General features: G+C 40.5%; 1 protein-coding gene across 4 annotated transcripts in view; it reads right to left on the minus strand.

The window, feature by feature from the left end:
* Nucleotides 1–295: 295 nt before the first annotated feature.
* Nucleotides 296–27714, minus strand: part of FGD3 (FYVE, RhoGEF and PH domain containing 3) — a 113065-nt gene continuing 85646 nt past the window's right edge. The window contains exons 9-18 of one of the 4 annotated variants that reach the window (XM_072876037.1): nt 25080–25226; nt 24414–24506; nt 23865–23944; nt 23403–23433; nt 22797–22898; nt 19489–19551; nt 13253–13375; nt 10242–10394; nt 7620–7760; nt 296–1340 (exon numbers count right to left, since the gene is read on the minus strand). In XM_072876037.1, coding sequence (XP_072732138.1) covers nt 1116–1340; nt 7620–7760; nt 10242–10394; nt 13253–13375; nt 19489–19551; nt 22797–22898; nt 23403–23433; nt 23865–23944; nt 24414–24506; nt 25080–25226 — 1158 coding nt within the window. In that variant the 3' untranslated portion in view covers nt 296–1115. Of the gene's footprint in view, nt 1341–7619; nt 7761–8951; nt 9500–10241; nt 10395–13252; nt 13376–19488; nt 19552–22796; nt 22899–23402; nt 23434–23864; nt 23945–24413; nt 24507–25079; nt 25227–27714 lie in introns of those variants that run through there. The other 3 variants (XM_072876035.1, XM_072876038.1, XM_072876039.1) reach the window with 3 other exon arrangements.

The raw sequence follows: 27714 nt of genomic DNA on the forward strand, positions 1-27714 counted from the left end.
AGCAGACATGCCTTTTTTTGTTTGTTTTGGTTTTTGTTTGTTTTTTTAAACCTATATTAAATGTTGACCTAAAGCTTGCTGTGCCTTGGAGATCTGGCTCAGGAGTTAACTGCATGAATTTTTATTTAAATAGCACTTAAGTTTGAAAATAAGACAAATACAGGTGAACAGGACAATTAAATTACAAATTAAATTCATACAAATATCTCTTATTCTATGCACTAAATCCTGTCAATTAGCTGAGATCTTTTAAAAATTCTTGAAATACTTATGAAACATTATTTACAAATTATATAAATAAATCCTAGGTCACTTTTAAACTAACCAATACAACAAAAAAGTCACCTTTTTGTACTGTGTGTACTAAAAATGTTCTTGTTTATTGATCATAACCCAGTTTGCAGTATAAAACGTTTGTTCACTTACATCAAAATGGGTTCAAATAGAAGGAAGGAAGGTATTGGTTTCAAAAGAAAACAAAACAATCTTATAAATGCTTAAAATCAATGAGGCTTCTTAATGTTCTTTTCTGCACAGTTTGCAGTCATTTTTAGAAGTCCCTTCTACAGTATTTGTCTTGTGAACAGGTCATCTCAAAATAGCAGAGACATAGTTTTAGCAAAGGGAAAATATCCAGTACATTGCTCACACGTCACAAAGACCTTTTACCAGGAGGGAAAGGACAGAGAACGGAATGTCAGTGGCCAGCACAAGCCTTTACAACATTTAACTTAAAAGGCAGCATTTATAGAACTAATCACAGACTATACACATCCTGCACTGAACAGCAATCAAACAGACTGGAAAATATACATTTAGGAAAACAAGAGACTGATGGTTTTCCATTACCTTTGTTAAAATTAATGCTTTTCTCCTTGTCTTTTGTTTTAAAACCAGCATCAACACCACCAACAACTACAACTACCTTTGCCTTTAACATAATATATGCCAGGTAACTACTGTACGTGAGAAATGTACAATAAAAGGAGAGAAACCACTGAATTTCCTATGCAGACACATGAAAATATAAAGCCATACAGATTCCAAAGTGCCATGAATACCAAATTCAAGTGATGGTTTATAGCATGTAGGAAAGAATCTAAATGGAACTTGCTCTATGGGTTGCCGAGCCCTTCAGCTGTATCTTCAGTTTCCCCTCTGGCTGCTTTGGTGAGAATTTCCATCCATTTCATCTGCAGTTCTTCATCTTCCGCACTGAAATACAGAGTTTGCTGGGACTGGCAAAGCTTAAAAACATGCTTCACTTCAAACTTCTCACCAGAACCTGGTAAACTGACTTCGTATCCAGGCAGAGGAATAGGACGTGGGCCCCGTCCATCCTAAAGAAGAAAGAACAAATTCAGCAACAAATGGTATTTGAAATGGGAGGAGCGGGGGTATACTACGCGGGGAAGAAAGATTTCCTCTCAATGGGTTTAAAGAAACGCCTGTTTCAAACAGTTTAAAACTTGCTTTGAAGTAGTAAGATGTGATTGGAGATACATTACCCTACACCCGAGACACGGTCACCAGGCACACGCTCAGGCTAGGCGGCTACACCACAACTCTCACCAAACCAGAGTGTCTCGGTGCGTGCCGCTGGCTGACAACCCCTCCGTGCTAGAGCCGCAGCCGGCCATCCCTACCCACAGAGCAAACACGCATGCACACGCTTCAATAAGCACATGAACGCAGTTCCAGAGTAAACGTGCATTCGGCTCCTCGTTTGGTACTGTACTTAGAACAGAGAAGAGGCGATATCGACTGCTTAACTTGAACCAGTAAAAGGCAATGACTTATTGGTGCTTTACTCTTCTTATTTAACAGATTCCCGTTCGCAGTAAGAATACAGATCCAGCAGTGGCATGGCTGGGGATTTTCATGTAATTTCATGTAACTTACGCATGTTGGTTTTTTACAAAAAAACGCTTTGCATTAGGTACAGGCAATCAGATCCAGATGAGAATAGTTCTATGTAGTCCTTTTTGAACCTCATGGGACATTTGTAAGATTGGTTTAAAGGAGACAAATAAGCAGAGCTGGACACTGAGAGACACAATGACAACTACCAGGGAAGAGACTTTGAAATAAAAGAGAATTTCAGATTCTAAATCAATCAGTGAAGCTTCTCAGAAGGTCTTAGGTTATTTATGATGCCTTTCAGACTTGTCAAGGAAGTCGAAGCTCAGATTCCTGAGCATCCTTTAAAGGCCAGATTAACTCACAGATCTAAGGAGCGATACAACTCTCTAAGAGTCACATCTTGAGCATCAACCAGCTCCTCTACTAAGCTCTCAGGAAATGTGTACTTTGGCAAGGCAGGGTGTGCCATGATCAAGCAACTCGTTTCAACTAATGCCATCAAAGCATTTTCAAAGGTGGGTCCCCAAACTGAAGTCTAAACCACACAGGCATCAAACATCTGTAAGAAGTCATCGCCTCTTGTAGCAGCTACTTGTGTAGCAGCCTACTCAAGTTCAATGCCTCATACCAAAGTTAACAAGGCAACCCACAAAGAGGTGGCAAAGTCATTCTTTTGTCACCCCATACTGAATGCAGACAACTTAGTAAATCTGGAAGGGGACCACAGCTCTGAGAACAATGGCAAAAAAAAATCTACTTTTCTAATACTTAGACTAAAGTAATTCAAGTTTCAGAACTGTTCGCATCAATGCAAACACAAACATTAACTAAAGGGGCAAAAAATACACAGTCAAAAATGTGTCTACACATTTTATTAAATCAATACAAGGTTCCTGATTTATTAATCTACTACTTGTTATTGTTATGCAAAAACGCCAGAGTCCATCTGGTTGAAGACCAAGCAGTATTCAAGGAGATTTACAGCAACTTTGGGTCAAACACTAAAGAATTCAGTTCTTATTTGAGTGCAAGTCATTGTGTTAAAAGCAGCATACAATTTCTAGATCCTGACACCACAGCCACATCCGTATAAACAGGGAGATCTTGCACATGCAGAAGTTTGAACTAGTATGTACAGAGTAGCTCTAGACCTGCATACGTGGCAGTGCTAAAGCGAGCAAATATGGGACTGATGAACACAAAATGCACAAGAGCACATGCAAGCTCAACCATACCTGCTTCACTGATCTTGTTTTACAAAAAGAGATACTAAGACTTGTCACATGTAAAATTGGAGGTTGCCCATGACAATGAAAAATGATATCGTTTGTAGCCAAGAAGTGCAGCATAAGAGCAAATTGATGTTTGAATTGTACACGTTACACCTACCCAACACGTGCAGACACAGGCAAATTAAGCAGACTGCCTTTGGTCTTGCTTCCTCCCTTTTCTTAATATGATGCCTTTGTCACTTTCTCTGTACCTGCCTGATCCAAAAGGAAGGGATTTAAATTATCTCTGAAAAGCTGCACTACTGACAGATAAAGGTGAAGCATGCAGCCTCCAGTCATATCACACACCCAAACCAGATCTCTCTGCAGGACCATGAGCATCTCTGGATCTCCTCTGGCACTGAGCCTTCCCCTCCTCCCTGGAGTCCAACAAATCCAGGGGCTGTTCTGCACCCACGAGGAATTCAGGATCTACCCTGAGCACATAAGTAGGATTTACAGGCCTTACAGAGAGATAAATGTCATATTCCATTTTTAAGAGCCTACTGGATTTGGCTGGTTCAGTTTTTTTTGTTTAAATATTTCTGTATGCAACATACTAGGGTTGCATGATGTCAGTATTCCATCAAACCAAACTACCCAGTGCTGAGAAGACCTTTGCTTTCGGGTTGATTTCAATCATTTTCCTGAGACAGCGAGTGATACACAAAAATCTACTGGATGTGTAATACTGTCAGTAATCACAAGCATTGTGCACTTATCCTGACTCTAAGCAGCATAATACAAATGCGTTATTTACCTAGGTAATTACAGCAGCATTTATTTATTGCTCTACTACAGCCATTACAACACCCAGGGTTTAAGATTTGGGAATGGATAGCTCAATTCCACCATACAGGCAGTCCTATTTCATGCACCCCTCCATACAGACATCTCTTTGCAGTGTGTAAGCTCTCTTACACAAATATACAGAACAACAGTTACCCACTGATGGACCACTATCATTCTCCCCTACTACTTTTGAGTAGGCTTAGAAATAATCCTTGTTCTTCCACCCATACTCCACTCTCTACCCACTTATGATCTGATCCCAACTTTGCACAAATCGTTGAGAGACTCCTGTGACGTGATGGCGTGCCAAGATCGAAAGCTCTGCAGGACCATGAAAAAGAACAGGCAGAGTTTCGTGCAGGGCCAATCAAAACTTCACCTAACCAGGGTCAACAGACAAGCCACAAAAATACTTCTCTAAAACCCTGAGCTCAACTTCAAACTCAGCTACTCCCCTACTTTCTAGGAGTAAATCACATTTACATGATGAATAAAAGACTTTTCTTCAGAATTTATAAAGCAAAATTTTCTCTTGGATCAAACCTGATATACACTAGCTCTCACTATACTAGGTTTACTCTCCATATTTCTCCAAAATTCATTACTTCTCTAGCTAGCTGGGACTCCTTAATTCTGCATTTCTCAATCAGGTGTAAGTTAACGTCAGAGCTCTGGAACTATTGTTGCGCATTTTGCAAGGCCAACAAGGGCAGAAGCTCCAGGTGGAGCCCTTGGAAAGACAGACTAATTTCTATAAAACTGCTGATCCTTAAGCTTGAGGTGGTCTTTGCTTATAAGCAAACTCTTATAATTGGACTCAGATAAACATGACAAACAGCTGCCCAAATTCTGTCTCAGTTTGAGGACAGATAAAATTGGTATGCTTTCCATACCTAAATAAGCTGTGAATTTTATCCTCATGCATAAAGCCTTATGCAAGACTTAAACTGTGAACACTCAGGGGATTAATTCAGTCTCCTGGAACAAGGATCTAAAGCAAAAGAGCAGTTTTCTTGCTATTTTAAAACCTGCAAGTCATATTTCCATTTGCACTGGCATCCATTCTTCGGTGTGAGGGCCGGGGGTGCAGAGGACAAAAGCTGTCAGGGCTTTTACTGTATCAGAAGTTCCAGATTCAGCTTGGTTTACTCCTTCCCAAGAGGCAGCTATTCTTTCTGTTCTTTTTAAAAATAATCCCTCAACTTTCAAACTGCTCTAGTCATGCTTCACTTGGTTTGTGTTTCAAGACCTTAAATACCATTGTTGGCAATATTATTCCCAAAAGGCACCTCTTTTTTTAGGCACGGAAATGCTTCTTTGCAGGCCTGAAGAGGTTTGTGAGATGCATCAAGGTGGTTGTACAAAACAAAACAACACCTGGGAAAATAACATTCAAGCACGTGAGTGGTTCCCGACTGATTCCAGACACTCAGCTACCAGGAAAGAAGCTCTGGAAGAGATTTTTCTCAGAAGTCTAGTGTATACTATGTAAGCCAGCACTAACAAGAACGTTGGGTTAACATCAAGGAATGGGATTTGCTTTGTCATTTTTTCCTTCAGTTGGATGCAAATTGAAGAAAGTATGAGTGGGAATGGTAGGCCTTTGAAGAAGGGACTCATTCTTGCCGTTTATAGTCTCAGCCTGCAACTGGTGATTCCTGATAGTAAATTCTGTCTTGGTTATTGAATGTAAGATAGATCAACCTTGTCCTGTATGCTTTCTTGCCACTTTATTGGGAGATTTATCTCACACCTGTAATAGCTGAGGACACTAACCACTAAATTTAACTGTCATAAAATCGACAATCAGTGTCAAAGGCACCCTTTTCCCCTAAAAAATAGGATCTTACTAATAATATCACCAGAGGCTCAAGATCAAATTTGGCAGGACATGGAGCAAAGAATGTAGCATCTGAAGCACAGAAGCTCCTCCAGCTTCCAACCCCGGCTTTGCACGACTGTCAGGAGGGGGCCTGGAGAATCGAGCATCATTCTGCTGTGCACTAAATACAGCTGGTTTATGTCCCAGGGCTTATTAGTTGTGCTGTCCTGAGACAATCGGTTGGGCACTAGGAGAAATTCTCTTTCTAGGGCATACCATGTAAGGGGCGTTGCTTCCTCTCAACTCCTTGTTCCAGTCATCTCTTAGATGACATACGATGCTCCTGGGTGAGGAAGGCCACAGAATTCAGACCCCTCTCCCTCTGTTCCCACTCTCCTTCCCCAAGCTTGCCTGTGTGAGACACTGTGGCTTGGTTTGTATGGGATACAGGGCTTGCACTGGTCCTTTGTTGAGGCACAGCTTTCACATCAGTTGAAAAGTTTCGCAGCGAAGCCATTCTCTCTGCTTTGCTTCTTAAAGCTTTTTTCCTTTCCCCAGACTCTGACTCCAGAGAGATCTAAAGATTGGGTTTGTTGCATTCGTTTTAGCACTTTGTCTGAGGCCGTTTGCTTTTTCAACTTGTAATTTCAGTCATGCATCTCCTGTTGACTAGGAGGGAGGCCAGGCAGCTCGCTGCCCGTGGCATGAATTGGAAGCTTACCCAGTGTGGGGTTTGAATCCCAGACGAAGCAAGTGGGCTGTGTCTGGAGCTCCAAATTCAAGCTTTCAGCCTCTTGAGCACTATGCTTAAAACATGACACATATTTGTTTAAAACCAGAGGTGTTCTTCCTGACAGCAAAACGAACACTCTTCTAAGGACAACGTGTACTTCTTGTTGAACATTTGCTATGGGGTAAGCTTTACTTTGAGTAGCTTTGTAAAATCATGGGTAATATTTAGTTCCCAGACTGTTCCTAGCTGCAGCCATACAAACTGATGCTAATAAAAAGCAAACTCTTCATCTCACTAGAATTAAAGCAGGGTAATGGTAGGCTGAATTCAGACCCACTTCTTCTTCCATTCCACCAAGGACATAAAACAAAGCTGTATATAAATGTGTCAAACGCCAAATACAAAATTGGATATGGGGGATCTCATTTCAGCATTGTCACTCTTTATCTTCAGCACTAAGGAAGCATGACTGATATTTCTATTTTGGATATTCTGTCTTGGACATAGATATTTCTATCACTTGACTTTCATCACACACAAATGCTAGTTAGCTTCAATAGTACACTTAAAAAAAAAAAAGCTTACCACAGTAATTATTTCAAGTAAAGATAAAATCGCATGATGCCACGACAAGGAGCTTTACCAAACACAGTCCATTTTTCAGGCTGAACAACATCTACGTTTCCACAAATTCCTCCACCCTCTCAACCCAGAACTAGGTTTACAAAAAAAAAGAAAAGCTTGAACCAGCAATTGCAATATTCAGACTGCTTTGCAGCTCTATCCTTTTTACAGGAAAGTGCTTTCCCTAATGACAGGGTAATAAAACCTTTGAATATACCTGTCTGAAACCTCTAAAAAAACCAAAACATAATCAAATTATCCTTGTTTTGTCCTTTTGTTAAAAAATGGAAGAGAAAAGCTATGAGCTTAAACATTTGCTCACAACCATATCAGCAGTAACTACAGATGACAAGGAAATCTGAAATCTCTGAGGCTTTGTGCTATATTCAGAATACCAAGTTCATTTTTGTTGTTGAAACCAAGCCAAATCCTTTGACCTATTTCTCAGCTTGACATATTTAAACTTATGCTTTTTTTTTTTTCTGTGCGTTAACCCTCGTGAATGTCATTTTACCTGGCTGCTTCCTTGCAGATACAGAACAAGAGGTTCAGTCTTGGGGATGGTCACCCACATTTTGTACCAAGTCTTCCCTTTTTCAAGGAACTGGAGGTAGCTGCTGAAGAGGCTGTTTTCAGCTGCTAAGATGCTTTGCTTCTGGATGAAGGAAAAAAAAAAGAAGAAATAAAGAGCTGTTTCCATGGATGCTTACGTGGGCAAAATACTTAGAATTAAGTATAAAATATACTTAATTTAGGTTGTTCAGAGTCAAATAATACAGCAGGGCAAACGCTGGGTAGCCCATAACTGAACAAAAGTTTAATCATTATTATATGCCATCAAGAAATAGCACAATTCCATGTAATAGAGGCAGATGCTGAACTACTATTCCCAGCGGACATGAAGTTAAATTCCACCTCCACCAAGTAAATTGAGAATGGTAATTAAGATGATGCAGCTAGTTTCTTGCTTAGCAAAGTAGGCTAGGAGATGATTGCAAATTAATGCAAAAGGTGTATTAACAGACACTCTTGTGCACGGATGCAGGGAGATGTGAGCCAAAACAGAGAGCACTAGGGCAAAAAAAGATTGAAAGAAATTTTTGTCTTCTGACAGACAGCAAAGAAAAACAAAATTCCTGTTCACATGAGATTCTGCACAGAAGTCTCCTGGGGATTTCTGGCATCTGCTAACAACATTTGTAAAGTGGCAATCTCCTCAGCCGCTATTAAGCTTGTTAAGAAAGTTTAACGTAAATAGGAGGGAAAGAAAAAGACTGGCTCTGATCTTTCTTTTTTAGACACCTACTTTCTTGTGTTTTACCTGATCCTTTGAAGATTTAGCAGAAGGCTAGAAGCCTGAGCATATGAGGGAAAAATTACTCTTTTCCTTGTGTTTTTACAGCTTTCTGCTGTAATCTGCTTTCTAAAGGAAAGCCATAGGTCACGTTTCACTGCTTTGCTTTTTGGCTTTTCAGATTAACAGAGCTCTTGGCTGGGTAGGTGTAGGTTTTCACTTTACTGGCAAACAGCTCTGCTGAAACAGTGCTAGAAAGTTTATCATGAGATACCACAGACTATACTGATGCATATTAAGCGCTCATCGTCTGTAGGCATAGCTGTAGTGTATATCTGAAGTTTTTGATGGTATCAAGCTCTGGATCCAGAATCTTCTCTGTGCTCTGCAGACGTGGTAGTTCAGGGAAGGGCAATGTGAATTTGTAGCTTTACCCCACTTTGTATTTCTGAGATGTGTTTGGTACAAAGGATGTGTTTGGTACAAAGCTGACAAAGCACCTGAGCAGCAAAGTTCACTCTGGGACACCGTGCTGGTGTAATTTTACCTGTGTAGGTACATTTAGTAGCCTGGAAAGAAATATGACATGCTGGGAAGTAGAGCCGGGCAGGGTCTAAGAAGACTATTTGGGGAAGCATTTATTACAGAAGCTCTGGATATGCACTGGCAGGTTTACGTTTCTTGCTCAGTCTAGTTCTTTTCCACATAGTTTGGTTCTGACGAGGAGTATAACAAGGCTGGAAGGCAGTCTGATGGCTCTGAGGGGTGGCTTCCAGAAAGACGTTTTTCAAGGTAAGATGTTTTTCAGTATAGGCTGCAACTGTTCCCCAATATTCCATGCGGTGCTCAAAGCAGGATGGTGTAGGTCAGCATATCAGGGGGAAGGATGACTTGCAATGAAGTTAAGTTCTCAGTGTGCCAGTGGCTCTTTCAAGAATCTGATGTCCCTGTGGGTCCACTTTCAATTGAGATGATTGTCCTCTTTTACACATGCAGTGACTTCTGGCTGTATTTCACAGGTAAAATAAATAAAATCCTTTTCTTCAAGGTGGCCCATGAAAAGCGTGGCACGTAATGGTACTCACAGCTCTGCTTGTAGTCTAAAAAAAGCATTGGTAAGAGAAGGTTCAGTTGTTGTGGGTGAGGACAAAACAAATCAGTTTGCCAATATGTTTCTTGTTCTTGTAAAAAATAAGGGTAGGATGTGCCGCTATCATGGTATAAAGCCTGGTGACACCTATGGCAATTGTGAAGCAGTAGTTTACACAGCGTAATTTGTGGAAGTCACGTCTTGGAGAAAAGAGTCTGCATTATAGCAGGTTTGAGAACGTTTCAGTGAATCCTGACAGTCTTTCAGAAGGATGCCATGCTTTTGCACGATCAACTAAGAAAAAATTCCTTTCAGTGATATTCTGACAGGATGTGAAATAAGGAGTGCAAAAGTATCTTCCATATGGAGTTAAAAGTGAAAAAACAAATCTTATTTTGCCAAGTTTTGACGATAGTTATTGTCCACAACTCAAGATTGGAAATGCACCATAATAAAAAGAAGCCAGAAGTTTTTCCTCTTTTTTTGTTACTTTGAAAGCTGAAGCTTAGCTGTATGATCAGCATCCTACGATGAACGCTCGCCATTTACAAACAGCATTCCAGCTGCATGTACATTCAATTCAAGTTATAGGCCAGAGGGTCAAATACCATGGTGGGGGGAAAAAAGATAACCAAACAATTTTATTTGTTTTAAATAAACACATTTTAAAAAAAAAAAAAAGAGAGAGAAAGAGAGAGAGAGACTCACAAGGGCAGCTAGCACACCAAAAGTTTCTTAGCTAAATACCGTACCTCTGCAGCTAGTCTTTTCTTTTGTTCTCCGACTGCTTCCACTCCAGGGCTGCACGGGCTGGCTGGTAACTGCAGAAAACACTCTTTACACACTCGATTATGACGGCTGTTATCTGCAAGTGGTTTAAACTCAGAGCATTTTGCACAGATCACCTGTATCAGAAAGACAGTGCTTTATGAGCCATCATTAAAACATAACCCTTCTCCAAAGAAAGTGACTTGCGGAACAGTTGTTATTAAAGTAAAATCCGGAAAACTAATGTAAGCATTAAGATACAGCGATCAATATAATATTTACTTTATTTACCTCCATTAATAATTAACGTTTTTGTGATCCCATGCTGTGTACCAATATACCTAATTAAAGAAAACATATGCCTTTGCAGAAATGCTTTATGATTAACATCATGCAAGTTTGCTTTTCTTTTCTTATAAGCCTTTCTGAGTCAAAAAGGGCTTAGGTTGACAAAGCAATTAGTGCTTTTTAATGCCAATCATAAAATGGTCTAGGAAGGACTGATTTTCAAAGTAAAGGTGGCTGACACTTCCTCGTCAATTAGGTGGTTCAGCCTGATAGAACTGAGGAATCCAAAAATCACTGACCATTTTAAGAACATAGTCCAATATATTATCTAATAAAAACTATTTGTCTGATGCCAAATTAATAACTTTGACAGAATCACAGAATCGTATAGGTTGGAAAAGACCTTTAAGATCATCAAGTCCAACCATAAACCTAACACTACCAAGCCCACCACTACACCATGTCCCTAAGCACCTGATCCAAACGGCTTTTAAATACTTCCAGGGATGGGGACTCCACCACTTCCCTGGGCAGCCTGTTCCAGTGCTTGACAACCCTTTCGGTGAAGAAATTTTTCCTAATATCCAGTCTAAACCTCCCCTGGTGCAACTTGAGGCCGTTTCCTCTCATCCTATCACTTGTTACCTGGGAGAAGAGACCGACCCCCACCTCTCTACACCCTCCTTTCAGGCAGCTGTAGAGAGCGATGAGGTCTCCCCTCAGCCTCCTCTTCTCCAGGCTGAACAACCCCAGGTCCCTCAGCCGCTCCCCATCAGCCTTGTGCTCCAGACCCTTCCCCAGCTCCGTTGCCCTTCTCTGGACACGCTCCAGCCCCTCAATGTCTCTCTGGGAGTGAGGGGCCCAACACTGAACACAGCATTCGAGGTGCGGCCTCACCAGTGCCCAGTACAGGGGCACGATCACTGCCCCAGTCCTGCTGGCCACGCTATTCCTGATACAAGCCAGGATGCTGTTGGCTTTCTTGGCCACCTGGGCACACTGCTGGCTCATACTCAGGCGGCTGCCAACCAGCACCCCCAGGTCCTTTTCTGCTGGGCAGCTTTCCAGCCACTCTTCCCCAAGCCTGTAGCGTTGCATGGGGTTGCTGTGGCCCAAGTGCAGGACCTTGCACTTGGCCTTGTTGGATCTCATACATTTGGCCCCAGCCCATGGATCCAGCCTGTCCAGGTCCCTCTGTAGAGCCTTCCTCCCCTCAAGCAGATCAACGCTCCCGCAGCTTCCAAGAGCACACAATGACACATTAGTCCCATGAAAGCAGTGCTTGTGAAGAGTGATGGATCTGCAGCTCTGGAACCTGTTTTCACGCTTAAAATCTGACTCTACCACTTGCTGTTGCACAGCTGCTCCAGGGAGAGAAACTGTCCCCTGGGGTCCAAGGCAGGGGCAGTCAGCTGGATTCCACATCCATTCTGAATTTACTGTACGATAGTAAGCCACAAATGCCCTTCAGGTACAAGTATATGTTATTATATGCTTCACTACAAGATGTTAATTACTATATGAAGGTAACTGCCTTAATTCAGCAAGTGTTAAGTGAAGCACCATTCTGCCAAGTTATATAAACAAAAGCAAGCTAGCATTTTTAGAAACATGATAGTCTTTCCTCGAGACGAATTAACTTTAGCTTGAATGCTATTGCCACATGACAAAACACCGCATAACCAACAACTGTTTAACAATAAATTATTAATAATGTAATTCTTGCTATTTCTCTGTTCATGGGGGAAAGCTATTATTTCATTTCTTTAATAATACTGAGCTTTGCAATGGAACATTTTAAACCTCCAGAAATATATTTCATGATTTTAGTAATTATTAATAAAAACAAAACCAGAAGGTTGAAAATCTCATTTCTGGTGCAAAAGTGCCTCCTCCACAGTAATTTTATTTCAATTGCTGAGACTGAGGTTTCCTCAAACATCTTAGCTATACATTTAGGTCTCTCTTCACCTGAAAATTTATCTCCACTTCAAATTAATGGTATTTAAATAACATTATTCTGTACTAGTTACATTAGGAATACTGAACTGTGAAACTCAAGTCACAGAAGGCAGGTTTCAAGTCATATTACAGAAATCAATCTCATCTTGGCCATGGTTGCGATTTTCAGAAAAAAACCCTGAGAATTAAGCTATCGGTGAATGGCACTGGGGAAGGGTGGCTAAGTGCCTTCAGTAACCTGGTCTTGAATCTCCAGGACTGATTTTTTTTTTTTTTGACTTTTCAAGCAAGAGGAAACCACTTTGGCGCAAGCAATTCTTGACAACTCTGCTTTAGGGAAAGAAGAAACCATCCATCTTTAATATTGTACGTTCAGCTGTTTATCCTAGAAAGAGCTGCTGTGTCAAGTAAGGCTGTCAGAAGGCCATTCTGTTTCTGCAAACAAAATATAGGGGACAACCCCCTCCCCAGATACATGCACATCCCCAGAGAAGGCACCACCTTTCTTCTCATCCATGAAGGTGCTGTATTTGCCTTTAAAACAGCACAGACTAGGCCCCTTGCACTGGAGTTTTGCCTTTTTTTCCCCTGATTCCCAGGGGGTAAAGCAAGTGGAAAGATCTGATCTCTGAATGACCTGCCATGAACCAGAACATCTTTTAGTTCCTGCACTGAAAAAATAAAAAATTCTCTTCAACAGTCTGTGCAGGAGAAATTAAAAAGCTCAGTGCATTCTGATACTTACAGCCCCACACTGCTTACAGTGGTGCCGCCTCTTAGTGATGGAGTTAAAGCTTTCGCTGCAGCTCTTGCAAGCCTGTTTCTCCTTGTCTCGCTTGGATTTGGAAGATTTCCTACAGGAATCACTCTGAAATGAAAAGTACAATTATGTGATTTATTTTTAAAAAAAAAAAAAAAGATTGCAAAACAACTCATAGAGTTCTCCTACTGACAAAAGATCCTCTTTCAGTTTCGCGCCATTTTAGAAAAGAATTCACGTCAACTCTGCTAATGGCCTTCAGTTGGATGGATGGCTCAGCCATCAGGTGTTTCTGGTGTGGCATTACATGATCTCAGATTGCTCGAGCCAATTCTTCAAGTCCCTCTCTCCACACTTGTGCCCCTATAGCCACTGAATGACCTCATCTCACCATCGGTTGGTAAGGAGGAAGAGGAACTGGCAATGTGGGCTTGTCAAGAAGAGCTTTCCTTCTGGCACTCACCTCTTCCTCCCTGCTGCAACGTGACTTGGTTAAGGTAAATGTTGTTGACCTTGTGAATGTGTTGTAAACTCTTCTGTTCATGGGGAGGACATGAGAAGGTTTTGGGAAAAATGGCTTGACTGCAGAAGTGAACGGTGCTGGCAGTGGATTTTTGCACCACCCAACTTCAAATGCCTAATTTAGGAGTTTCCTTAGGCTCCCTCCCAGCCCATGATGAAACATAAAGCTCCTCAGGAAGACAGGGACACCTACACCAGGGACCTGCTATCAACTGCTCTTGGCAGAAGACACTTTCTATCAGCTGTCTAGATAGCCAAGCAAGTTTAGCCTCTTAAGCTAAGCACCTAAGCTGGTACATAAAGTCACTCGGTATAATTAAACCCAATTGTACAATTTTCTGATAAACTGAAGAGCATTAACCTGACAATGTGCAGTTCATAAAAATACAGCTTCACACAGAACTTCAGGTAGACCCCCTGGTTTGTTTTCTTTTTTAAAGAAATAAATACTATTCCTCCTTCCCAGTCAGGATGGCTACATGCAAGGGAACAGCAGCTCCCTGAGGGTAAGCCTGGGGCACCCCCAGCCAGGCAGCATCTGCATGGAGATCCCAGCCCAAAGGAGGTGGCTGCATCATGTTCCTCCAGCACAGTTCTTTCATGAGAAGAGGTTTGATAACTCTCTTCATTTTCGTTTGCTTGACACTATCATTTAACAAACTACTGGGAGAAGAAACATTTCCTCTAAATCAAAAGAGCAGAGGATTTCACATTTTTTCTGAAAATCAATCAGGCGAAGATCAGGCCCATTGTAGGTTACACAGATTCCGGACTCCTTGACAATCCCCCCTTCCCTTTAAACTTCGTGCATACTAAGTCACAACTTAAGTCCACTTGAGAGAGAACAATTGGCTCAACAAATTTCCCCTTCTTCAAAGACTTTATTTAACACAAGGATGTGGGCATGTGGGGGCAGGAGGAAAGGCAGCAGCAATCACAATTAGCAGAGGCTGCCCATGGATCACCAGGTAGGCGTCACCAGCACTAGGGAAATTCTACCATTTGCCCTAAGGTCTCACCTTAGTGGTTACAACTAACTTGCAGAAGTCACTAATACAGGTTTTCAGGCCAATTAAAAAAAAAAAAAAAAAATCAAATTTTATACGCTGACACCACTCTCCCATCTTTCAGCCTCCTTGAGTCTCTGCCCTGCCATTCCCAGTTACATAGGAAAGCACACTGTCTTTCAGCAGAGCTATTGAAACCACCCTGTGTAATGGCATTACACAACAAAACCACAACTAATTACTTGTAATTGGATTGGATCTTTTCATTTTTATTACCTTTTCTATAGCTGCAACAGCAATATTTCAAACTTGTATACAAGCACACAGGATGTTTTTGCAATTCAGCTTGGTGAAGCACAGTCATAAGGATTTGTTCATTTGGGAAAATCACTATACCCCCATATACATACATATTAATTGCTCAGCAAAACAGAATGCCTGCAAATCCAAGTCCTCCCACAGACATAAGCGGAGTGCAGTATTTCACTTTTCTTGTGAAGAACCAGATGTAACCAGTACGACATTGAATTACAACAACCGAACAATGCCTTAGATGAATCATTGGCAAAATGATTTGGCAAAAAATCATTGGCAAAAAAAACCCCAACGTTCCTTTGAGACTCTATTAGACCCCTCCAAGTAAGGCGTACAATTAAGGTGATTCAAAAAGCTTTTACTGATCAGCAGCAATCTACAGAGTAACTTCTTTATTTGTATCACATATATTGGCTGAAGTCAGCCATTTCTCACTCTTGATTTTGATGCTAATGCTATTTAATTTTTTAGAAGACTGATTTTCCTTCCACTGCCTAGGGATGGATTCCCCTTAAGTTGTTAGATCAGAGCATTTCGTCCCTGGTCAACCTTATTTTTTCTCTTCTTAATAGTTAAAATTTGCATATAGCATAACAAGCCTTTTAGTTCTTATGCTAACGACAATTTCACTAGTGTTACTGGAACAGCAAGAGCATAAATGAAGGTACCATTTAGCCTTGTGAGCTGTGACTGGACGATAATCTTGATGAATGCTAAACAAAACCAGTTTTTGGCTTTCAATCAATACCTACACGTGCCTGCACAGGAAAAATGCTGAAGTTCCTCTAACACAAATTGAATGGACTGCTTCATGTGGAAATTGGTTAATTTGATTTGTACTTCAACAGGAATATCCATCATCACTCACATGCATGTTTCTATAACACAGATAAGACTCAAGTTGAACACTTCCTCTAATGGATCTCATATTTGACTTCCTCCTCAATCTGAAACAGTCTGGACAGTGTTCACTTTCAGAAATACATGACCCATATATTTGACAAAGGAAAGAAAGCAGAAAGGGTATTATATTGGGCAGGATTTGTTATGACAGTTATGCATGAGCTTTTATTTTAGACCGTTATATTTATTTTAGACCATTATATTTTGACTTGTGCTGTAGCATACAACAAGCATTTAATAGTAACTTCACTAATTAAAAAAGGCCCTGTATAAAGAGGTTTTTAAGTGTTTGATGAATACCAGCAATGTTTCACAATATTTCTCAACATTATGAGAATACAGTGAGGACACAAGAGTTTGAAACATTGCTATTGCAGCTGTAGAAAAGATAATAAAAATGAAAATGTATTTTCTTTATGACTTGGCAAATTCCAATGAGCGATTATAGAAGAAAGACTTATTCAATATTATGTCATTTAACTGCTGACACTGGGAAAGAATTAAGAAGCCCTTTGCTTTCCATCCCTGTGAAAACCATGAGACCTTGCTGCATGGGCAGTCCCCCCATCCCACCCAGAGACGGCTCAGGAAGTTGACCTTGCCACGTACTCTTCACTATACCCCATCTGAACAGAGAGGTTTCTGTAGAAAACAAGGACATGCATTGTGATTCACAAACCTTGTTCATCAAAGGTAAACTTAACAGTCACTTTGCAACTGTGTCCTTTATTACACAAGCTATGTTATTTACTGTTGATATATGTCAAGAGGGGAGCTAATACAAAGCTGCCCTAGCTTCAACTGGAATATGTTGATACTAATGCACTTGAATAATTGTCATATTTCTCATCTTTCTTGGTGCACCCAGCTCCGTTTTGAAGCTGGTGAGTCTTACAGGAAAAAACACTTGCATAAAATCTGTTCAGATCTGTTCAGGATCTATAATAACTTCTTTCAGACTGGGCTGTTTTGACCACTAATTTGCTTTTACTCTATGCTGCATTTAACTCTCTAAATCTTGACAGTTTCCTCCAACTTTAAAATTTTGGTGGAAAAAGAGTGTATACCCCAGTGAGAGGTAGAACTCATGCCTAGAGTTAAGTGACTGCAAGGTGGAGGCCTGTGGCTGGCCTACTTAGGAAAGTAGACATCACACCATTAGTGAACCGTTGGAGCCTCCATTTGCTTCTGAAAAGCAGGGAAGAAACACCGAAGAGCTGGTAGGAACAGCAAGAAAACCAATGGGCTCAGGAGACTGTGGTTCTGTTATTTGTTACTTGCTATATATTTCATTCCATCTGGGCCAGTAGGTAGACATTAAGCCTCAATGCTGTACACGCAATATATACACAGTCTGATGAGACTCTTGTACGGGCAGACGCATGAGCAACAAAGGGGTTTCAAATCTTTTTCTTCTCATTATGCTTATACAGCTGCATATTTTCCATTTAGAAATTACGTATTTGGAGACACCCGCAATGGGGTGGAACATCAGCAGGTGCTTCATGAAACACTGAATCTATGTGAGAAATTAGTTTAAATTATATAGTATATTTTGTACTTTGTAATGCAGCAGAATTGTTTAGTTTGTTTGTCTATATACCAATGTCATACATGCAAGGTTACTTGCAAGACCATCTTCCACTGGCTTGTACTTTCCTCGTGCACGCAGAAGGTTGAGCATAAGCTATGCTAGCAGTGCAGTGCAGCAAAGAGTTACCACAATGCTGTACAGCAAGCAGATTGTACTTCCTGCAGTGGGTTTTCACCATCTGGCTATGCTAAGGTGCAACACAGAAGAAAACCCCAGCAGACTCTTCAGGAGACGCAGCAGAAGCACCCAAAGAAGATACTAGTTTGCTGACCACCACTACCACCAAGTGGTTTGCATGTGTAAGCTGTTAAGCACAGAATGTACTTGCTCTTGCACTCACTGAGATGTTTCTAAAGGGATGTCATCATTAAAAATTAATATTTTCTAAAGTTGCAACTAATATCTGAATTCATTGCTCACGCTGATGTTATCCATTTGCTACAATACAGCAGAATGAGATCCCAGAATCAATAATACACAATTTTGGATATTTTTAGCTTTGTGTTTTTGATCGACTCCATTTTTATTTCTATCTCAGGAATTAAGTTTTTCTTTAAATATACAACTTAAGGAAAATTACTTAATGTGTCAAGATATAGTATGCAAATCACTGACACAACTAGTTATAATCAATTAAAAAGATCTAATTTTTTTTTAATTAGAACTAAAATTTACATTTCCCTAAGAAACTTAAGACCAACAGAAATTTTTCTGTGTTTGTTTTTACATACTATATAAAGCATCTTTTTTCATTCATGCTCACTATAGCATCTGTAACTCAAGGAACAGGGCCACTAATCGCAAAACTGACTACAAATAAATAAAAAACGGCTTAGGGTAAATGTGAAGTGTGAACAAACAATAAATAGCAAGGAGTACACTAATTGCAAACACTTATTTTTAATAAGCTCTTGTTTGTATAGGTCAGGTTGCTGGCTCATTTAACATTTTTTCATTGATAGTCTGTAAACGCTACCAGTACGTACAAGCTTGGCCAGAGGTCTGGAAGAGCCTGCTAAGTGGCTCTTTTGTTATTAAACAGGTCGTGCTCATACGTAATATTCTATAGTATGTCTCAGCAGATAGGGGGGTTTTTTTGGTTGTTGTTGTTGTTTCTTCTTGTTGGGGCTTTTTCAGTAAACTCAGCTGACCCTAAGGCACTTCCTGAAAATCCGTTATTCTCACAAGACATTTCAGAAGGGAGAGATAAGAATGCTAAAAAATAGGCCTTATTAAGGACTCAAAACCTCTGGTTTGACTCCGCAGCAGTCACAGACGTTGTACAAGCAAAATGAAAAATATCTTTAAAAGTGTATTTTGCTTTTGCAGCAGCCAGTCACTTACAGGCCACAGATGTACGAAAGTACTATCATCTCCTCCTCTGTATTGGCAGAACCATGAAAAGCACACTATGAAAGAAGTATTAATCAAAATTTGGTTCTGGAGATGAAATCTTGAGTTACACAATATGACAGTATTTAGCCAGCCAGGTTTCTTTGTCTCTCCTTGCCCAACTCCCCCCAAGCATTCAAGTGTAGCTTCCTATCAGAATTTAAAAACAACCCCCCCCCCCCCAAACAACATCCCCAAGGCCACAAATGTAGCAATCAACTTCCCTCCAGCTAGGTTCCCCGTCTAACTACGTTCACACACATGTGCAGCATATATCTGGCACAGGAGGATTTAAATTCAGCGATGGTGCAAACTCTGCAAGTAGCTGTGGGTGTCACAGCCAAGAAGTTAAGGACAGCACAGCTGCAGCAACAGATAGCAGAATATAAACAGATACACTGAAGCATCTCTGATTTTTTTCCCTGCTACAAAAGAAACATACCCCCCGCAACTTGCTCTACCGAAAGTATTAGCTTCAAATTACTTACCCCTCCAAATGCACCACCACCATCTGCTCCTGGCATCGATTCCACCGAGCTGGTGCTTGCTATCTGAGAGAAACAGAATGACACAGAACAATTTCTACATGGACATTCTTCCTAAAAATATATTAAACATTGAAAAAGAAAACACGGCATCATTTGCTTTTAGCCCCTCAACTATTTGCTTGCGAATACGCTTTAATTGCACACGTACTCAGCCTCCCTCAAACACTGGTTGACTATGAAGTGGGTGACTTTACAGACGGCACTGCATCGCCAAGCCTGCTTTTCGCTGCAGCGTGTGCCTACCCCCCATAAGCACTGCAGAAAGCAAACCAGCAGGTTTTGAATTACACCACTCCTGAGCCCTGCAAGCCAAATGAGCAAGTCCTCTGTGTAGTCAGTGGATTCTGAGGAGGAAGAATATTTACTCCATTCAAAGAGTACTCAGTTAAGTTTTTTCTTAATTGCAATATATCTCTTAATCTCTTAATAAATGAAAACTGGCATCAGGGCAAATAACAAGCTTATGTACACCAAAACCATAGGCTACATGCTAAAAGGAAAACCACCTCATCTGTCATTAATTTACAGGGAGTTTGCTAGTTTACATGTTACCATTGTTACCATTACCACTCAAAGTGGGTAAGGTTTGGTATGGAGGAAAAGAGTTACTCACGCTTGTCAAAACTACCCCAGAGCTAGGGGGAGGAACAGAAATAGGGGTGGGAAATAATGATGACTTAACAGGATCTAAAAATAATGATTTAACTAACAGAAGCATTCCCAACTTTCAAATCTTAGGGATGCCACTTCCACAGAGCTCAGCTCTCTGCAGGACTTTTCCTTGCTAGCCTTCTAATAATTCACAAACCGGGTCCTTCCCCCATACCATGAGCCTCCAACTCTTCTGAGATCAAGCAGTGGTAAAAGAGGTCCTCTTCCTTGGGAACATTTTTAGATGGCTTTAAAAAAACCCTTCACATAGCCTTGAAATGCTGCAGATGAAAACGGAAAACAGGGAAACGAGCGTCCTCTTTCTGAAGGAACTAAGCCACAAAGGGACCCTGGCGTTTTCTGAAAAGACTCCTTTAAAAGACCGCTGCTACTGTCACCCTGCAGAGGACTGACTGGCAATAACTCTGAATATTCACCTCCGGACAGGTGGGAGTTTAGTAATTGCTGTAGATTATTGCACAGGCATAATCTTAAGAATCAGGTCAAATGTCAGATTCTCTGCACCTCCAAGAAACCGCAAGTCTTCTGTAGGCAAATTACAGGCTGCAGATCAACCCTTAGTGCTTGTACGAGCTTGTAAATCAGCAGGGGAAACAAAAGCATGGTAAGAATTGCGTGCAAAGTCATGCACTGGTCATGCAACTGAAATCAATCATAAGCACTGTAACATATCAAATGTATGGCCAAGGATGGGAAAAAGCAATTTGGCTATTTTTCTTCAGGCTTATTAGAACCAGAGTCCAATTTCTAGTAGCTGTTCAGATCCAGCCCGGAATCCATGAGTACATACCTATTTCTTGACTCATGAGAGCAAAAAAGGAAGGTTATTGTAATTTTTTCCTCTAAAGCACGCTGCCCAATATTCCATAAAGATGATGAGATATATATGGTGGATGCTGCCTACAGCCACGTATTGCAACTAAGAACACTCCCAGTATTTGTCCAGTTTTCCTTACAGAACTACCTTCAGCTCTTTCTGACAGCAATTTCTGCCACATTTAGCCGTGACATCAGTTTTCAAAGCTGATTATCTAGATAAGCTAATCTCCTAAAAATGCAGGTTAGCATTCTGGCGTAAAAGAAATTAAGGTGCATACTGCATTAATATCACAGCCAGGAGATAAAACAGGCTTCTGCCCTGCTTGACTTTTATGAACCAGTAGAGTATAAACATGTGGCTACACCATTAACACAGAAGCAAAATAAAATGGAATTTGCAAAGCAAGATAATAATAATAATGAAGTTGAACAGACACTATGTCTTAATTGGATAGAAAGAAGTTTGCTTATTAGTTTGCTTATTAGCAAAAGATTTTTTTCCATCAGAGTATGCTGGTTCTGAAGGCAGCCATGAGTTAACTTAAAAATATAGGCATGAATTGATTATTTTCCAATTTTTTCTGACTATTTTTAGCTGATGAATAGTTCATGATCAGTAAGCTATGCCATATTCTGAAAATGGCTCATTGCTGGCTGCTATCAGCAACAGGATCCTAGACTCTGCGGAGGTTTGTGAAGATCTCTGCTGCCAGTCTGATTAATGCTGGGATGAAAGGAGTATCTAACATCGCTCCTGAGCCCCCTGGGAAATCAGGCAGATAAAAATCCAGCATTATTGAGTCACTGAATCAGATCTGGGAAAGGAGAGGTTTCAAAAATGGTTAGGTACCAACAACAGAAAAAACAAAAAAACCCAAACCAAACCAAAAAAAAGTTTAGGAGGGCAGGGGAGGAGGAAGATAAAAAGATCCCCAAGTTTAATCTCTGCAGATGGACCTTCTCTCCCTGTGCTCCAAGATCTACCATGTTTGACCACCAACATAATCAACACACAGGCAGCTCTGCATGAAATTCCTAAAAATTTCCCTCTCCCAGGCCCTCTCCTCTTCAGCTTGTAGCAAATGACTGTGGCTAAGGTTATCACCATCATTTTCGAGTTGAATGAAGAGACATTATTATCATCCTCACATGAATACTTCCAAAACAAAATTCCTAGCAAACACAGCATAGAGTAATACATGACAGTTGTAGAGAAACAGAATAAAATTTCAAGACTATTTTGCCTATTTAGTGGAAGAGTATTCTTTCTGAAATATATTTATTATAAGACAGTATTTTTAAGATCCTTTTAAAATGCATCAATGTCCTTTTGCCTCTTTAAAACTTTTAAAATAATAATAAAATAAGAAAAAAGAAAGAATCGCAAAACGCGTCTCTGAGGAGATGGGGAAAGGTAATGAACAAAATCTCCCAGGCACACAAACATCATTCCAGACAGCCAACCACTCGTAACATTGAAGAATTACACCTGTTATGCTAAATGAGCCACTAGTCTGGAAAACATGACTGATAGGTCTCTTGCACTGAATTACCCTGGGTAATTTATTCCATACCTGCATGGCTGAGTAACTATGACTGATATGCATTTGAGAGCCAGAGCAATGGAGGTGACTGTATCGTAATGTAATATAAAAGCCATGAACAAGACCACACTATTTTAAAGTTAGCTGTGTAAGTCTAGACTAGCTGTTGGTAAAACTTATAGCAAAGGAGGAGAATTAAGCACTCATACTTACTGAGGAATCAGGAAGATGTTCCTCCTCTTGAGAAAAAGAGCTATTGAAAGCTCTAAATGTCTCACTGTTCTGTTTGTGCTTTTCAATTGTTGCTTGAATGACCTGAGACAAAAATTCCAGCAAAGACAAGAAGCATGACAAAAGGAGCCTTGGAAAAATTCTCTCATAGGAAGATTGTTAGGATTATCATTTTAGTGAAAAACCCTTACACTTGCATAAATGAAATGGAAACTTAAAAACCTTAATAACTATGAGTGGTGTTGTTAACTCACTACTGTTTAAGTTAAAAACTAAAACTGCTATCAGACAGTGTCTCTACAAGTCAGACTGCAAGAATATACAAGGCTAATCTCTTCTCTCGCTGGGCTTGAGGACTGCAGGAATGGGAACCCATTCGCAGCCCCCGTGCACTGCCTGGAGACAGCGGGTCAGCTGTGGGACCCTGACTGCGGCTCCACATTCCTCCATAAGGAGCTTCACCAGACTGGACTACCCAGCTTCCTCGCACAGCCGCATTCATTCAGAATCCCAAAAAGATAATTTTAAAAACAGAAGGTGCTGACTGCATGGTGATTTCCACCCATATCATAATGGTTTTGTATTAACCTGAATCCATTCCCTCTTCTCCTCTTCTGTCCTGTTAAAACAAAAGAAACACACAGAAAACATCATAATTCTACTTCCGATATTTTCAGTAAATTCAATTCACATCTTCACAGCTTTATATCCATCAAATTTTAGTTTTGCTGTCCAGTATTTTATAAACATTATTAATAATTAGTGACCTCAATTATTACCAGACAAATGCCAAAAATGTTTGAATTATTAATACAGCAGAACCTACAAGCACTACTATAAACACCGTAAGCATTCAATAAAGCAAATCAACATAGCACTTTAACACACTCTGACTTAGGACCAACATATTCTCTTGCATATATAAGTTATGCATCTCTGATGCTCATCTCCCAGTTTAAAGCTATGTCATACTAGCACAGCCATATCCCCTAGATGATGAATTTCTACATAAATATTCACAAACCTCAAAAGACAGAACAAGCACCATACCTGGCCTGTAGTTCCAGCAATCTCTTTTTTCCTGTTATTGAAAATGTATGAGCCACATTTTGCTTGGCAATTTCTTGGACCTGTAAAAAGAACACGTCAGCTTCTTACTAGTCTCCATTGTCTTTCAATCATTTTTAATGACTTACAAATATACTCATTCTTTGAAATACTTAGTTGAAAGGATGATTCAGAATACAGTACAGAGGTAGAAAAAACAAAGGATTGGTTCCATAATTACTCGTCTTGCTACAAAACTTCTGAATCTGTATCACCAACCAGTCCCCTACAGCAGCAGGGGGAAAACGTGGCTCCTGTGTCAGCTAGGTGACAAGGGAAGACTTCCAACCAAAGCATGTACAGAGTCACCCTTTTCTTACCCACCTTTGGATGATTACCTCATAATAATTCTAAAAAAGAGAGATGCAAAGCTGGATTTTAGAGTTTTATTATATTTCTACATACATGTATTGTTATATTTTTGGATTCAGAGGGGATCTGATGCTATCGAGTGGGGAAACATTAAAACGAGGGAAAAGAAGAGATGCAAACCTGCAGTCCTGCAATGTCCATCTTCTCTCGAACACTGAACTTCTGGCCTATCAGCCTCAGTTTTGGCACACAGTATAGCACCATGCTGTTAAACTGTAACAAGGGAAGACTTTAAGTTAAGGGATTACATGCTGGATAGAGCCTGCATTTTGACAGTTTAGGACTCTGGTGTGTTTTACTCTAAGATGCAGTTCTCAAGAAGAGACGTAAGGAGCACGCTAGGCTCACATATCATTACTTGAAAGAAGTGGAGAGACAGAAACATGTCAGCCAGTCACTTCCCCCTTCTCCCTCTCTCGCTGGTACCAATTTGACTGTCTTGAAAGCAAATGAGAGCTATTCTCTCAGTGTCAGCGAGAGCTGGCGATCTTACGCAGTACGGTGGTACAGCTGGAAACGCACCTCCTCGGGTGCTTCGCAAAAATGCAGCCTCTGAGGAGGGAGATGGGAAAGACCCCTTTGGGCCTGACAAGCCATCAGCAAAGGCACAAGCATGGAAGAAGGAAGAAAACCCTCAAGGAAAAAGCATCAAGAGAAAACTGCTGCTCAGAGGAAGGAGTAGTTGGGCTCAGTTGGTGAATGCTTTTTGTATTTGAGATTAGGAAGATGGAAATGTACCATTTCACAGCGCAACTCTGAAAATAAGAAAGCAACGAAAAAACTCACCAGGAATAAATACCTATCCTGCGCTGTGCCGTTCTTTGCTGATAGTTTCTGAATGTGTCCTTCTTTAATGAGCTCATTGGCTGGGTTAACAATATCCTCTTCACCACCAAGTCGCTCATAGACTTCCAAAAGTTTGTGCATCTTTTCCTGCAAGTACAAAACCCCCAGCACTTTAAATTACAAAAAAAAAAAATTATTCCACTTGGTCTACTACCCACAGTATCATTTCTGTGGTAAGTGTAAATAAGTAGGAAAGAAAATAGTCTTGAAAATAGTCTTTCACTTCTGCTATAGCTTTGCATTTCCAAAAATTAATGAATACCTGTTCCATACTCTTCATTATTCTTCCCCACTCTGTATTTGTCACTTATGAGTCATGCTTGGATTGTATCATTTTAATGACATTTTGGGATCAAGCTGTGATATTTGATATTTCTAGATATTCCTATTCAACAATAAATACGTATCTTCAGAAGCAATGGCATTGGGTCCAGTAAAATCAATGGCCACACTGGAGACTAGCACATTACCAAATTGTTTCCAAGTTTGAATTTATTAACTCAGCTTCCACTGCACATCTCAGACTAAGATTTCTGCTACAGTATGATTGTTTTGCAGCTTCTGAGAAGTTTCACCTCTCGTGTTGTTGCTGATACAATGGCAGGTAGGTCTCCATCAGGAAGCATGATCATATTCTGCATTTCTAAGCTAAGTCTAAAACCTCAGCTGTATGGGCAATGCTGCAGTCCTACGCAGGGGCCTCGTTGGCAAAAAGTACCTCTGAAATAGGCCAGGACAAAATGCTTAAAATACAGTTTTAATGTCATTCAGGCATCCTTTTGTCTTGGTCAAAATTCCTTGTGAAGGGATTACTTTTTCCTTCTCAGCAAAGCCTTGTTTCTACTTTATATCAAGTCATCCAAATATCGAAGTCCCTCTACACAGTACTCAAATGGATAAAGGTAACTACTTCACCCACTTGCAGCTGCTATATTAAGCACTGCAGCAGCTTTAACAAGTCAAAACAAGGTGTGTAAATCTTGCTACTGAGTTATAGCATTTGGAAAGGTTTGGCTTTCAACCACAACCTGGACTGATGTGCTCCAAATGGCACCGTCAGCAAATGGTCAGAAAGTGAGGACAGAGATCTATGCAATTACACTCAAATATATTCCCAAACACATCCCTAAATCATACCTCTACCTATCTATAGATTAAGCTGGAATTTCAGGTCTTTACACACTTTGTTTACCCCCATTTGACTTGAGAATTTTCACCACAAATATACATCACACCAGCTCCTGTCCTAATCAATTCTTCTGACCAACAATTAAACAAATGAACAACCAAAAAACCCCACCAAAAAAAACCCAAACAAAACCAAACCGTCAAAATAAACACACTGCAAAACAAAATGGAAAGCGGGGGGCTGTGGACTAAAAACTAATAAGCTAATCACCTAAGCCCCAAAAGGCAGTAGATTTTTTCCACCAAATGGGAAGATGAACAAGAGATCCCACTAATTTAAAAACAAACAAACAAACAAACACCAGTGAACTTATGAAGCTATTTTTTTAAAAGGAGAAACTAGTAAAAGCAGATCCAAAACCTGAGGGACATTTGCACTTCTAGGAAAAGTCAGCTTTGGAAGCCTGATTTATATCTTCTTCTACACCACAACAGGAGGAAGCAGGCAACAATTAATTCAAACCTCCACTAACTTTCAGAGATTTTGCTACAGCCCTTGCTTTTCTTTTGGTTTGGCTCCGACCTCGCGCAGCCGTTTGCGCCATCCTGCTCTCGCACTGCATTGCTCCCACCAGCCCTCACCAACTGCCCCAGCACACCTGTGGCACTTTCTGCTGGGACATGCGAGTTGGGAAACCACGAGGTCAAACCTGAAATTCTTACTCAGGTATTCTTCCTTGGAGTCTCTGCTCAGGCAAAACCTATTAATTACAGAAGAACTCAATGCAATAAGAAGCCCTGATTAGAGGCTTCAGGTTCTTATCAGCAATAAACAGGGGGCGCAAAATTATTATAGCAGCCTTTTCTAATAGGTTTTTGTGTACTAATAGAAAAAGCATCCAACAGAGAAAGCAACTAGCTGGTGGCTTCATATTCCTGCTGTCTGTGGAGATACTGTACACAGTCCCCAGCAAAATAGCTGTTCAAGGCCCCAAACCAGAAAAATTTCCACCCAAATATATCCTTATCAAGACACCACGCTAGACTGAAATAGAAATAGATGGTTTCAAAACTGGTTTTCACTGAGACATAGTGAAAATACACAGACATCAGCTGGTTACTTCCCCTAGCAGCCACAGGAAACGTGGTCTCATGGTGTCCCCGCTGACCGGGAGAAGGAAGTAAGCATCCGATACGGAATGGGATGTAAACCTTGTACCCACATGTGGTCAGCGAGTGTTAAGCTGGATACACAGCATTTCAGATTTACTAGATACAAAAGCTCCTGAGGCACTTGGGTGCACAAAAGGGATAATATCTGTAACTATAAAGTCCATTTACTTTAACAGTAATGCACTAGCTGTTCTGTACGTAAAACGTGCCAACGTTCAAAATCTCCACGGTCTCAGACTGCCCAGCTTTAGAGGTATAGCTTACCAAAGCTACT

This window comes from Ciconia boyciana, chromosome 11, assembly GCF_034638445.1.
Source record: "Ciconia boyciana chromosome 11, ASM3463844v1, whole genome shotgun sequence".
NCBI classification, from domain to species: domain Eukaryota; kingdom Metazoa; phylum Chordata; class Aves; order Ciconiiformes; family Ciconiidae; genus Ciconia; species Ciconia boyciana.